The 15,052-nt window shown below is 45.2% G+C and overlaps 1 protein-coding gene across 24 annotated transcripts in view; it reads left to right on the top strand.

Annotated features, from left to right (window-relative positions):
• LOC139753492 (uncharacterized) overlaps positions 1–15,052 on the top strand; it is a 609,003-nt gene that overhangs the window by 312,341 nt on the left and 281,610 nt on the right. Inside the window, exon 2 of one of the 24 annotated variants that reach the window (XM_071670105.1) lies at positions 3,755–4,108. The exons of the other annotated variants lie outside the window; for them this stretch is intronic. Within the exon in view, the coding sequence (XP_071526206.1) occupies positions 3,994–4,108 (115 nt within the window). The 5' untranslated portion in view covers positions 3,755–3,993. The remainder of the gene's footprint in view (positions 1–3,754; positions 4,109–15,052) is intronic. 24 annotated transcript variants of the gene reach the window in all.

Genomic DNA, 15,052 nt, shown 5'->3' with positions numbered 1-15,052 from the left:
TTACATGGAAACATACATAGATGCAATTACGGCATACATATATACATACATACACTCAGAAGGAAACGTACACATAAAACTCTCTCTCTCTCTCTCTCTCTCTCTCTCTCTCTCTCTCTCTCTCTCTCTCTCTCTCTCTCTCTCTCTCTCTCTCTCTCTCTCTCTCTCTCTCTCTCTCTCTCATATATATACACTTGTAACACGCTATTTTAAGTATCGCTAATTACTGCAGGAATTAACGTGTCAGATATATTCCTGTGGGTATAGCTTTCGAATGAGTGTGTGTGTGGGTGTGGGTGTGGGTGTGTGTGTGGGTGTGGGTGTGGGTGAGTGTGGAAAGGTCAAGTCCCACAGCGACCCTCCCTCTCCCTCATATCCTCCCCCCCCCCCCAGTTCACGTAGGGGGGTGTAAGCGAGGGAGTTAGCTGGGGTGGTAGAGTGAGCTAGCTTTAGCAGCCTTGCAGGGTAACGGAAATATCTCGGTGTGATATGCTCTCCATTAGGGAGCTGGGTACCTGTACTTCAGCTATCGCACGGCGTAAGAAAAAAAAAAAAAAGGAAGACGGAATTTAGTACGAGATGGTTGTGTTTGGCGGCGCTGCTGGGGACGACCTCAGTCCGTAAGGTTCAGCTTAGTCTCGTGGTCAGCTGGGGGTTAAGCTTAGTCTCTCTCGCGTGAGGGTTTAAGCATGATCTGGCCCTCATTTGGGGGTTATGCTTAGTCTGATCCAAACCTGTTGTTATGCTTAATCTCGGCCCTCGTGCGGGGTTAAGCGTATCCTCTACCCTTCATCCATGATGAAGCTTAGTCTCGTCGTCTTCAGGGTTAAGCTTGGTGTGGCTTTCATCATGGGTTAAGCTTAGTCTCGCCCTCAGCTGTGCTTGGTGTCTGGTCAGCTCAGTGTTTAACCACGAGTTTTGTGAATTCAGGGATCATGGGTTGGGATCCCACATGGGTCCGTGATGTTAACATCTCTTGATGGCGTCCATCTCTTTCCCTTCCCCTCCCCCCCCACGCCCCTTCCTCACCATCACCGTCATGTCCCACCACCACTCTCTCTCTCTCTCTCTCTCTCTCTCTCTCTCTCTCTCTCTCTCTCTCTCTCTCTCTCTCTCTCTCTCTCTCTCTCTCTCTCTCTCTCTCCCCTAACCCTCTTTCCCCCCCCTCCCTCACCATTCCCACGCCTGCCCTCACCCGCCCTGCAGATCGCCCTCCCTGACCACCCACCACAGGACGTGCTGTGTGTAAGGGGCAGGACCTGCTCCACCACCCGTCGTCTCCACATCTCAAGATGATCCCCGAGTCTCAGCCACATTTCTTGCCTCCCCAACCCTCATGAAGGGACCCGCATTCTCCCTCCCTCCCATTCTTCCCACTCACGCCTCTTCTTCCCCCCCCCCCCCTTCCCTCCCCCTCACTCCTCCTACTCCTTCCTCCTTCCTCGTCCTCCTCCTCCTCCTCCTCCTCCTCCTCCTCCTCATCTGTCTCACGTCTGGGGGCATTGTAGTCTCGTTGCGTCGGTTCGACGATGATTTCTTGTCGCTTGGCGGAACAGACTTATGCCCGGGTGGACCCCTGAGTGTTGCCAGTGTGGGTGGCTGGCTCCCTGCTGCCTCCTGGTGGTGACAGGTGGAGAGGGAGGTGGAGAGTAATAGAAGCGGAGAAGAATGGATTGTGAAAGGGAAGGCGTGAGGGAGGGCGGGATGGTAAGACAAGTGAAGGAAGGAGAATATAAAGGATGATGTTGAAGGTCAGGGTGACATTGTGAGGGTTGTACGCTCGCAGACATCTTAGCGGGGGAATTGGCTCCACTGAAAGTACGTGTTTTGAGATCGTACACCAAGTTATATATATATATATATATATATATATATATATATATATATATATATATATATATATATATATATATATATATATATATATATATATATCGCTTGGCACCCACAAGACTCGGCTCATAACATTAATCTCGTTGTTTACATCACAACAGACACGCCTATCCGTCTCCCGCTCAGCCAGTCACTCTGTCTGTTGTCATAACCCCCCACTAGTATCTCCCCCCCCCCCCACACACACACACAGAAGACGGTTCTCACAGTAGTTTACCAGATGTTCGAGGCGAGGGTTGTTGAGTGTCAGTACTGTAGTACCTTCACTTGCACCGATACTGATGACGTGAGACGTACAGGACGTTTCATTTTCTTTTCAAGGTGGAAGTACCATATGACAGTGTTTTGTTTCATGAAAGATACGTGACTTTTGACGTAAGTTACGACACTAGGAATCAACCGACCCTCAGCAGGAGACGCCTGAGATGAGATGTGATTAATTCCATGTGGGTTCCCAGATCACGCGGGGCTGGCCAACGCCCGAGCGTAGAATACGCTTTCAGATCACACGGGGCTGGTCAATGCCCGAGCGTAGAATACGCTTTCAGATCACACGGGGCTGGTCAACGGTCAAGCATAGTTTATGCTCTCAGATGACATGTGTAGGGTCTGTGGCCAAGTGTCATGTTTTCTGCTTCATTTGGACATTTCGTCTCGAGATTCAAGATATTAGATTTTCACACTAGCGAAGAAAAAAGATGAAGTACACACGAGTGCTCGCAGTAGAGTAGATCATGTGTGGGATTATCAGTACAGTGTACCTTCCAGTCAGACCAAAACAGATCCATCTGCATCTGGTTACCATATCAACTACCATAAAGGTAAAAACAAAAGACGAATTACGTCCAGTTCGCTGCAGAGCGTCAGCACTCACTGTGGGCTGACGCGGGGTGGCGAAGCCTGACACACTGGCCGTCAGAAGCAATGCAGAGTTAACCAGCTAAGTCGCAGACACAGCCAGCTGGGTCACATAGCTAGCCAGCTGGGCCACAGAGCCAGCCAGCTGGGCCACAGAGCCAGCCAGCTGAGTCAGTGGGTCAGAGCTGAGCTGGGCCAACAAGACAGGAGGCCACGGGTGTTACTGGGGTGTTTTCAGCCGCGGTTTCTGTGCCGGTCGGGTGAGAGGGTAGAACCGGTACAAAGGAGTGCTGTTTTCCGTAACACAAATATTGTGGGATGCCACAGCTTTATGCTGCGGTCAGTAACTGCTCGGTACAGCCACGTAATCCCACGTAAAGATCATTCATAACAGAGGCACTCGGTAGAGTGTTGGGCGGTGGGGTGTGGCTTGGGGAGTCACACTGAAGGTGTCTGCTGTTGGCTCACCTCACCCTAGGCCAGTGTATCTCACGGTGTAATAATAATACAGCTGGGTCCCTTGGCGCCCCACGTCAACTTGAGGCAGCAACATGTGACGCCCAGCAGTCAGGTGTGACCCCTTAATGATCTCATTACCGTGATAAATGCGTCTGCCATAAAGATGAGGAGATTATCCTAATACTTTACTGGATGGTTTTTCTTCCCTTCTTTTTTCTTTTTCAACCCAGCATCCCAGCTGGGGTGGAGGAGCGAGGGTAAGAAAAGGTAAGGAAGGTAAAATGAATAATGACATGCTTCACTCCTACCTTGACGAGGAGGAGGAGGAGGAGTCTTCATCCGGCGTGGTTCGAGGCTGAGTACGAGCTCGGGGTCCGACGTGCTTTACGCTGACTTTCGTAAAGGGTTGGGGAGGATCCGGGGTATTATATGGGGGGGGGGGGAGCGGAAGCATCGCGCAAGAAATAAAAAGTTGAATGCGTCTCACGCTGGAGGCCTACACCGGAGAATACTGGAGGTTATGTGTACGTGTGTCATACATCAGTCAGGTATGATGGTCGTGTAACATCCCGTCCCGTACGCCGCTGCTGTATGGACAGAGGAATGGATCACGCCGGAAAAACGCTGAAACAAACAGGTTAAACGTAAGAAATAAGAGACTTTGTGAGCTGCCAACGTTTTCCTGCACCGTTTCGAAAGCATATGAATATCTAGTGAGTGGAAATTTTGCCGCTGGAAAATCGAAGTTGATATCAGATCAAAGTACTGCGAGGGACAGTCCCCATGGCCAAGATGCTCCGGATGTTCAACTCCTTGAGACGCAACAAGGAGAAGAAGAAGAAGTCCAAGCGGAGCAACAGCACGCCCAGCGTGGAGCTCCCCAACGGCCAGCTCTTAGGTAAGGCGTCTGAGTCCTTGTGTGTGTGTGTGTGTGATGAATGGGGTGGGTGGGCGTCCCGTGTGGCGGGTGACGCCCGTCCAGCATTACTCCTTCGTCAGGTGATAAAGGAATGCTTTGTTAGAGACAGGTTACTGGGAGAGAGACAGAGAAAGAGAAACAGAGACGGGAGAATTGGTGAGGTGAACATAACGTAAAGTTTTTTTTGTATACACGAAGTGGTGAAAGTCTCTCTCTCTCTCTCTCTCTCTCTCTCTCTCTCTCTCTCTCTCTCTCTCTCTCTCTCTCTCTCTCTCTCTCTCTCTCTCTCTCTCTCTCTCTCTCTCTTGCTTGAACATCTTCGAATGTCTGTAACATTCGTGAATATTTCTCATCGCCCTCGTGTCTTGAAGCTCTTTGGGCTCTCATTAGAATAAGATTATGAGCCCAACCAATCATAACGTTAATTGGTGCCAGTCATTTTACCATTAAGCGGCCAATTGGAATAGACATGATCTTATCAGTTACTGACATCCATCTTGTAGTGGGTCACGTGACGAATATCATGGAACTGTTGAGAATACGAATGTCGTAAGGGTCGTTATAGTAAACTGAGCTCTTGCGAAAACACATTCTGTTTCCACAGAGGAGCCAACAGACCTGTTTTGATCGCCAGTTTGAATATATGAACAAACAGAACTCCTCTGAGACCCATTTTGTGCCACTGTAGCCATCAGTAATGATGATAATGATAACAGTCATGAAACAATAAATAGATGTGATAATTATAACACTCAGAAATGCTGATAGCTTTGTTAAGCCTCTGAATTAACAGTCGTACTTTTTATAAGTTTTGTGGAAGAAATAAATTAACATTCTACGGAGAAATGAGACAGACCTTAAACCTATTATTGACGCAGACTTCACAAAACCTCACAGTCCATCCAGCTCACATGAAGTGTACGGTAATAAAAAGTTAATTACACTATAAAAAGTTAGAATGAAAGAAGGGAGAAGTCGGCTCCTGCAGACATATGCATTTCGTTAGTTTATTAAGTCGTCTGTGCCTCCCTTATAGTTCTGTTGTGGTGCGTGTGTTCGTTGCTAATTTAGAAATCGTATACGAGAACTGAACATTGTGTTGTGAATATATTTGACAAATATCAAATCGTTATGGAAGAAGAGTGTTATTGATATATAGAGAGGAAAAATGGATAAGTAGAAATGTTTTGTTTCGTATAAGTTTATCGTCTGGTAAGGAGAAGCATTCGAGACAAGTTGGAAATCACCGGCTGTATGAAACAGTGTCTTGGCAAGAAAAAAAGAAGGAATTCCTCCCGTTTTTTGGGGGTTAGATATTCAAAGAAACATGGAGTGCATTCAAAGAACCGCAGTCTTTACTGAAAGGACCACATTCTGCAGTCAAAGAAAAACACAGGCTGTTGTCAGAGGAACACAATTTGTTAAGAAAATACAGTCTGTGTGCAGTCATGACTCAAAGAGATTCAATTTCTGTTGCTTCATTTGACGTGGGAATGAGGCGAGATCTCAACTAACCCGTCTGGCTTGTGCAAGGCAAGCAGGCAGACGTAACCACAGTCGTAATGTTACGACGAGCGTGGCTAGCTTTCCCACCCTCTTACGTCACTAAGTATGACAAGAAGGCGAAGAAAAAGGGAAGAAGATAAAAAAAAGAAAGAGGAAGGAAAAGGAGAGTTTTTATATGGGTAGGAACAAGGAGGAGGAGGCTTCATCAGTGCGGAAGAGAATGAAGGCGATGGTTAAGGTGAGGGAGAAAGAGCGAGGAGGGAGTAGTGAGTGTGAGGGATGAGGAGAACGCGTGGTACTGCATCGGTCAAGTCCTGACGCCGTGGCCATCTCCACATCAGTCAGGTTCTCAGACTGGCTATACCAGTACTGTAGTGTTCTCTTCGTCAGTCTGGTCCTGACACGGGCTCTCCGCTGTTAGAATCCCCTGCAGCAGTCAGGTTTTGACACCAGCCTTACCCGGTAGGGTCTTCTCATGTAACGGGAGGAGGTGCGCACGCGTATACATGACGAAGTAACGTATACACCATAGGTAGAGCGGGCGTACCTGTTTAGGTAACGCTGGACGTCGCAAGTAACGGTAGGAGTGGACCCAGTGAGTTACCCGTCACTACCTTGGAGTTACGATGAGTCATCTTAACATGAGAATATTGTCAAGGTTTCCTCCCCATAACCTTCGTACATCACTTATGTGAATGACTGTTAATATACATTGTTGCCAGTATATATATATATATATTTTTTTTTTTTCTTTTTTTTTTGCTTTGTCGCTGTCTCCCGCGTTTGTGAGGTAGCGCAAGGAAACAGACGAAAGAAATGGCCCAACCCACCCCCATACACATGTATATACATACGTCCACACACGCAAATATACATACCTACACAGCTTTCCATGGTTTACCCCAGACGCTTCACATGCCCTGATTCAATCCACTGACAGCACGTCAACCCCGGTATACCACATCGCTCCAATTCACTCTATTCCTTGCCCTCTCTCTCTCTCTCTCTCTCTCTCTCTCTCTCTATATATATATATATATATATATATATATATATATATATATATATATATATATATATATATATATAATGAATTTCTAATGGCAAGGAATTTCGTCTAATTAGAACCAATTAATTACAAATGTTTAATTGAATACAGTAAATTTGAAACATTTCATTTTTGGATTTTTGATGAAATATAGCACTGTATTATCTCATTGCTCTGAAGTTCTGTTGTGGCAGTCATTAAGGTCGATTCGGAAGGCTGTGTCAGGGTGATATAGGCTCTGTTGTCCGTTGATGTCATCGCCATGTGGTATAACCAATAGTTTTCCCACGATAGTTTGAAGGATGATTTTTTTTTTTTCACAATATGTTTTACTGGCAGCCAGGAAAGTAAACAGAAAATTCTCAAACACATCACAGTTTTGTTCACAAGCATGAAATGTATTGTGTGTGTGTGTGTGTGTGTGTCTGTGTGTGTGTTTGTGTGTGTGTGTGTGTGTGTGTGTGTGTGTGTGTGTGTGTGTGTGTGTGTGTGTGTGTGTTTCTGTTTAAACCTTTATGTTTTCGTGTATGTATGAAGCATTTTGTATTTGCATTTTCAATGGTGTGGATGTTAACGAGTGTATGTATGTTTGATTAGACATATGTGAATGTAATAATTGTGCCCGTTGATAAACACTTGTTTCAGGAGGTGAAAATTATAAGAAAAACATGGATTTAAGAACATCATTTTATAATCTTCGGAGGTAACACCAATTTCCCCCGAATGATTACATCAACAGTGAAGGCTCCTGTACAAGTGTGTACAGTAACCCCTCTGTTTTACATGAATCGTATGCAAATGAGATATTTTTCATTCAGTTTTGCGTGGTTTTAAAGAAAAAAGATGAAAAGGAAAATTCTTATATATTGGTGGGATATAAGACGGGCTTGGAGGCTAGAGAACCTGAGGTTATTGGAAATTCTGTGGCCTTCAATAAAACTTAAGTCTGCTTGACATGTGAAGCTCTCACGCGCGTGGTGTGTGTGTGTGTGTGTGTGTGTGTGTGTGCGCGCGCGCGCGCGCGCAAAAGGAGCAAAATAACTTACTTTTACACATACACACACACACACACGATCCTCACGTGTGTAAAACTCCTTCCTCGTTCAGTACAAATAGGTAAATTCACACACGAACACACGGACACATGACCTGGCAGGTGCAAGTGAACAGGTGACATCGGGTGGAGGGGAACAAGTGGGTCAAAGGGTAAGGTGCCAGAGTGCAGGTCAGTGAGGCATAGCGGAGGGTTCCCTGGTCCAGGGGAAAAGGGGGGAGGCTCGACTACTTGTGCCTGTGTCGCCGTAGGTGTCGCTGCTCTGGCCGTCAGGAGGACTAGTTGCGCCAGGTCGTGGCTGGTGAGTGAGAGGATCCTCCACAATATTTATATGTAGTAATACCCGTAGCTTTCGTCCGACATATTGATTGCTGTGCGCCTGGCGGGCATTCTGTCTCCCTACCTATAACTCAGCATGGGGTCGGAGGATGAGATGCTCATGTGTGTTTATGAACGCTTGTATGCTCGCCTCTTTGATCATCATCTGGGAGAATATGGGGGACCAGACTAACAGACGTTATATCACTATAGTAACTTGAGGGAAATAAGATTGGGCATAGACGTAGATGCAGGGAAATACGTGTCCCACTTTCGCTCATCATAGATGTATGTTTCGTCTCAGCGAGTCGCAAGATTGTAGACCCTTAATGTTGCTTGATGGTTGGCACCTTCGCTGATAAAAGAGACCCACAGTATTTATATGCGCATGTATATCCCTGTATTTCAGAGCCACCGACATAAGTGGGGTGTGCCAGTGGTGTGTGTATGTGTGGGTGCATATGTGTATGTGTATGGAGAGAGAGAGAGAGAGAGAGAGAGAGAGAGAGAGAGAGAGAGAGAGAGAGAGAGAGAGAGAGAGAGAGAGGTACCCTCCTGGGAACGACAGTAGGGGGACAGGTCGACGGACACCCGCCATGAAGAGGCAAGTGGATCACAAAAAGGCTTATGAGGCTTGAGATGTAGGGGCCAGGTTAGAGGAGGCCAGGCTAGCGGATGTGGGTGGGTATTGAAGATATTGGCTGAGTGTCCTGGACGTGGCTGGGCGTTGGAGAAATGGGTATGTCTAGGGGACTGTAGACTGTGCTTAGGAAGGAGTAAATACAGTGGTGTGCAGTAGCCTTGTACACATCCAGGACGCGGACTCGAGGAAAGAAGACATTAAACGATCAGGTCAGACGTCTTTTGAGACTTGGGTGTGAAGACAGATGGAGGACGTGTGTCGGAAGGACAAAGAGACGAAAAAAAATGCTGTAGGTAAGAATGACGGTGGGTGTATTCCCTGAGAGCTGGTCTACTTCAGGTCGTGACGGAGGGACGCTCCCGAGTTGGGGCCCTGGGATCAGTCTGCTGGAGAAGGCGAATGTAGATAGTTTGTGAAGAAGAGGCGGAGAACCGAAAGGGTATAGACGAATTTTGAGGGCGAAGAGAGAGAGAGAGAGACCCGTTAAAAGCTTTTCTACTACAAGGAGTAGAACATATATTTGCTGGACTGGAATTTTATGGCTGCAGGGAGCGGAAGGGGTGACAGAATTCACGCTGAGGTTGGAGGTGAGAATGGGAGGGAGAGGTGGATGTGAAGGGCTGTGAGAGTAGGTTGAAGGTCGAGGGAAATGGGACACAAGGAGAGAGAGAGAGAGAGAGAGAGAGAGAGAGAGAGAGAGAGAGAGAGAGAGAGAGAGAGAGAGAGAGAGAGAGAGAGAGAGAGAAGCAGAGTGTGTGGTGGAGATGAGGGAGTGAGGTGCAGTGAGATGGATGACTTGGTGGTCGTCCTCTGGCACACGTAGGCAGGAACACCCTAATTATTGCCTCGCATGGCACTGCCAGAGAGGGCCCCGACATCGTCCAGCAGACTCTCCATTTGAAGATCTTGGACAGTTTATGTTCTGTTGACAGGCTCTTCGAATCTTCCTCCTGGGCCAAAGGTGTAGTGGGATCATACAGAAAGTAAATATCAGGTGTTATGTGATTATCTTAATTTGCTCTTTATCCATTGGGTCGTAAATATATCTGAGAATGCTTGCACGTATTGTGTGATATGAAAAGTAATATTTAACGACAGTGTTTCATCCTTTAACATGAGTAAACAAAACAATAAATATGACGCCGTAAATATGGTGGAGACGGAATTCAGGGCACAGTAATTTCCATCAGCTTGCGTCAAGGGGCCGAGGACCTGACAGAATCGAGAGGGAAATGTGATTATGTTTACCCAGGCACAGTCACCCGACAGAGTCCAGGAACGCGGGAGTCTGGCAGAAGGTGGGTCGTCGGCCGTCTTTGGCAGTACATACTTAGACTCGACCTCATATGGAAACTGCGTTTTAACTGGGAATGATAATTCGATCTTATTTCTTTCATTTCCATCAGCTAACAGTTTTGGGAGGGTAGGTTGGTCAGTTGGTTGTTTGGGCTTTAGGCCAATCAAATGCCTGGTTCGTTAAGTCCGTCCAAGTCAGGCTACATCCACTAACCGAAATAGCTTGAAACATTTCCTTCAGGTGTTCACGATAAATAATAAACCACACACGCACACTGTCTGTGACTGTGGCCCATGCAGGATGGGATGAACAGTATTACTTGTTTAAGTCATTATTTCTTCCTGAGTATTTGGGGACGATACGCAGTTCCCGGTGACATTCCGTGCTGAAATATCGAATGCCAAGACCAGCTATTGTTGATATAGATATGACTAAGATTGGAGACACCCAGTTCCTTACATATTATTATTGTTGAATGTGGTGTAGTGATTCGAAGGTCCATGGAAGTCTTGAGCGTTGGAGCTTCGAGACTTTGTGAGTCACGAGAAACTCAGGTTGTTGAACCCTGGCGATAGTCTCCTCCAGTTCGAACGTGTAGGTCCAGATGACCATTCACACTAGAGTATACCTGCTGGTTAGATGGACGTGGGTGATCAGCATTGTACTGCCAAATCAAAGTGAAGAATTGCAGATGGTTAGATAGGTTCTGAGGCATCGCGTCTGCTGGGTATTTCGTACAGCAGCATCACAGTTGGCTGGAAGAATTCGAGGGAATCGCTCTTGCTGGATATCTAATCATAGGAATTACTTCTGACTAGATGGACCCCGAGTGATCAGTCTTGCCCGTGACGTAACTAGTCTTCCGTGAGTGCCCCTCCCCTCCCCATCGACGGAGGCGATACGAAGCCAATTCCTTCCCAGTTCCTTTGGGGGAGATGACGGGTTGGCTGGTTCACGCTCCGGTACACCCTTAATGTTTGATCTTTGGGTCCCTAGCACGTTCAAAGGGCCTCTCAGTAGCCGCACACCATCCCCGCCCGCAACACACGGCCTCTTGACTAGAAAAAGCGACATATGTCATGTAACCGAGAGCACAAAAGTAGGCTATTAAAGAAAATAGGGAAAGAAAATGGGTTTGGGGGCTTTTCATCCGGGAGTAGTAGCTGGAGGGAAGGGTTTTAAGGTAGAATTTGTTTCACATTTTATTATGTAATTGTTTCTTAAGGAAGAGACTATATTGGTGGATATAAATTGCTAAGAATTCCCTTGAATTTAGGTCATATTGTTGCATACTTTGGCACAGTCTGAGAGGCATGAAGACAAGTTTATAGCGCGTTTTGCAAGTCTGCTGCGTAGCAGTGTTGTACATTTCCATTTTTAGCATCACTTATTAGTGAACTGTGAAACCTGTTTGAACTTCTGATAGTCTGTGAAGTGTTGGTGTCGCTGTAAAGACAATCCTATTTCGTTTTTGTTAAAAGAAAATTTGTAAACGAAGATTGTATTGGGTAATTATTATTATTATTATTATTATTATTATTATTATTATTATTATTATTGTTATTATTATTATTATTATTATTATTATTATTATTATTATTATTATTATTATTATTATTATTATCATTATTATTATTATTATTATTATTATTATTATTATTATTTATTATCATTATCATTATTATTAGTTATTATCATTATTATTAGTAGTAACAGTAGTATTATACTGTAATTATTATTACTAGTATCATTAACGATAACGATAATAATAATGATAATAATAATAATAGTAATAGTTCTAATAATAATCATGATGATAATTAATGATAATGATGATAATGATTATAATAATGATAATGATAATGATAATAATAATGATTTTAATAATGCTCTCAGACTACAGTAGAAACAGAAAGTGATTTCCGTACCTTCCCAGCATCCTGCTAGCCTGGTATTTTTTGGTACTAGAAGGAATTAGAGAATGAGTTTTCTCAGCACCGCTGTGGTCTCTGTTTGGCGCTGGCGTCTTTGTTGTGAACATGGGGAGCGAATATGACCAAAGTCTATCTCATACACAAAGATTTTTTCAAAGGAGTTTGTATTTTTCTTTTTAATCTAGCGTTGCACAATATACTTCATTGTTTTCGAAATGAATGTAAACATGAATTTGAAAAGAATATTTGATGAGTTATCTTTTATGTACGTAATGAATTGTATTATTATGTAAATGATCATAGTGTACACTACTGGTTCGAGAACTTACATGTGGGGAAAAAAGTGATATTCGTAAACAGAATCATCATTGTGATTCTGATTGTGGTACTACAGGAAGTAGAATCACAATAACGAATTGTACGTCATAACTATTTGATATCTGATACTGGCAGAACTTCAAGGTTTATACACTCATAACGGAAGGACGTGATAAAGGAACTTTTTGCTCGTGTGTTGCCGTGTGATGTGGTTACACGTCAGAGATACACTTTGCATCGTACGAAGTCTTAAACAGGGGCGTAGGTCAGACTTCCGTGTGTGTGTGTGTGTGTGTGTGTGTGTGTATGTGTGTGTGACGAGCTCTCGAGGCTATGATTGGGATACATGTAGAGCAGGTGTGAGGTATCAAGCATTCCCACCCCTCTAGCCCTGCCAAGGCAGTGTGGTATTCTGGTGCACACAATTACTCATCTAAGTATAGCTGGAGGAGATGAGACCGGGACCTGGCGATGACGTTCGCGTCCACGTGTCCTCCATGTGTCCAGAAGCTACTGAAGAAGGGGCACAGGTCTGCACTGCTACCGTAAACTGCGTATTACCGTAACGCGTACCCGTCAATAAGTCAATGTATGTTTTGTATGGGTGGCTAGAGTCTTCTGCTTGTGAGCGGTTCTTCCGCATCTCCTTGGGTCGCATTCGTCCTTGTATGGAGTGCTGATCACATAATTGGGATGGCTCTTCCCACGCCTCTTTAAAGGCCTCAGTGGAGTCAAAAACCTCTTCGTCTCGTTGATTCTCCAGGTATCGCCTTTCCCCCCAAATATCGGTTCCTCTCTGTTCGTCCTGATTTTTCTGCCATCTTCGTGATCTGCAGACATGACGTTAATCACTGTTATTGTGATGTGTTTGCCAGTGTCCCTGCCACTGAGGCTTCCATCCTTATCACGACTCTGGCTGCTGCTTCCCATGGTTTCTGTGTAGATGCCAGCCACACGAGGATTGACTTTTATGATAATTTTTTCTTTAATATATATATATATATATATATATATATATATATATATATATATATATATATATATATATATGTGTGTGATTGAATGAATGACAAAGAGAGAAAGAGATAGAGCTAACAGAAACGAAGTTGTCCTCGAATGCAGTAGGTACGTATGGAGCAACAAGTTGTCTGGCGGTGGAGGGCCTCGGTGAGGTGTGCCAGCGATGCAGGCGTGTTGACCTGTGGCGGTGTCGGCGTCCAGCGCTGGTGCTGGTGGTGGCACAGTGCAGGTGCCAGGTGCTGGGACGTGTATTCACCAACCTGGATGTCAGTGTTGCGTTTAATGTTGTGGAACGCTTCTCCAAGTAGGCTTGTCGCGTTCCCTGTCTTCGAACTCTCATGAAACTCACAGTTGTTTGAGATGTCCGCCTGTAGAGACATTCTTTAGGTCTGATTCTGTAAAGGAAAAATCATATCTACTACGAAGTGACAGGACGCTGTGTCTGCTGACTAGCATGTCCAGTTAGGTGGGGTGTAGCGAGGCAGGAGGGAACCACTCCTATTCGAACTGCACCTCCAATTACATCCTTCCCTTCCTTCTCTTTTTTCCCCGTTTCCTCTCCTTTTCCTTTTTCCACACATCTTCCCCTTCCTTTACTCTCCCTCTCCTCTACAACACCACATCTTGGCCCTCTTGATTGTCTGAGGTTTTTAATTCAGAGTAATGACTGTTGTAATTATGGTGCGACGCCGCGAGATTTGCCTCATCCGGAGTTGGCCAACCAAGGACCCGCTGACCTTGGCAGGCGACTCCTGTTGTTAGGTGGGGAGGGGGGAACGCACGAACGACCAGGGTGCTCAGGAACACGACCAGGAAGAACAGGACTCGAACAGGGTGCTCAGGAACACGACCTTGGGGTCGGGAGTCACGAATAGGTGGCTGAAGCCACGACCTTGGGGTCAAGGTCATGATGACCAGGGGGGGCTAAGGCTGCGACCTTAGTTAGGGCTGAGGTCACGACAGTTTGGGTGAGATCAGGACATGGAAGGCTGAGGCCACTTCCAGGAGGTTGCTGCTGGATTTGACTGGAATCGTTGAAATTTTTTCGTACTTTTTTCAAATTTTTTTCCCCCAAATATTCAAATAACTGTTTACCTTATTAGTGTATTGCTCCCTCACGTCCCATTATAAGTCAATCCCAGCATTTCCGACCTCATACCTGCACCAGGTAAGTCTTGTACCGTCGCACATTTGGTCGTACGAATCATGATAATCACTTCAAGAGACGAGAATAACGCAGACGTCGTGGCAACCAGACTGTGCAGTGCTCTTGCAGTGCCAGGTCATACGTGCGTTGGTCCAGTGGGCAAATTGCGTCCTCTTCACTGGTTCGCCCGGAGGTGCTTAGTAACTTTACGCACTTACCCCGTAAGGCTGAGTAGTTTTTAAAAAGTGAATTGCTGTCTGTGCTGTGATATCTTCCATATATATATATATATATATATATATATATATATATATATATATATATATATATATATATATATATATATATATATATATATATATAGTAAGTAAAATAGATTTCTCTATACATATATTTTTTTTTTGATGCGTGAACAGTTGTGTACCCTACCACCGTTTTCTCTCGGGTTCGTTGAAGGGAACACTTAGGCAATACTCCGTTAACTTTCCTGCATGGATCTTCCCACGCCGTGTTGCCCGACTTCCCGGCGTGGGAGAGTGAGAGGAGATGTGGATCGTGATAACACAGCACAGTTCAAGTACAGAGTTGCAGATAATGACTTAACTTGGCAGAGATCGAGTACAGTGTGGCAGGTTTAT

This window comes from Panulirus ornatus, chromosome 14 (genome assembly GCF_036320965.1).
Source record: "Panulirus ornatus isolate Po-2019 chromosome 14, ASM3632096v1, whole genome shotgun sequence".
Classification (NCBI taxonomy): Eukaryota; Metazoa; Arthropoda; class Malacostraca; order Decapoda; family Palinuridae; genus Panulirus; species Panulirus ornatus.
This window is presented reverse-complemented; position numbering and strand designations above follow the sequence as displayed.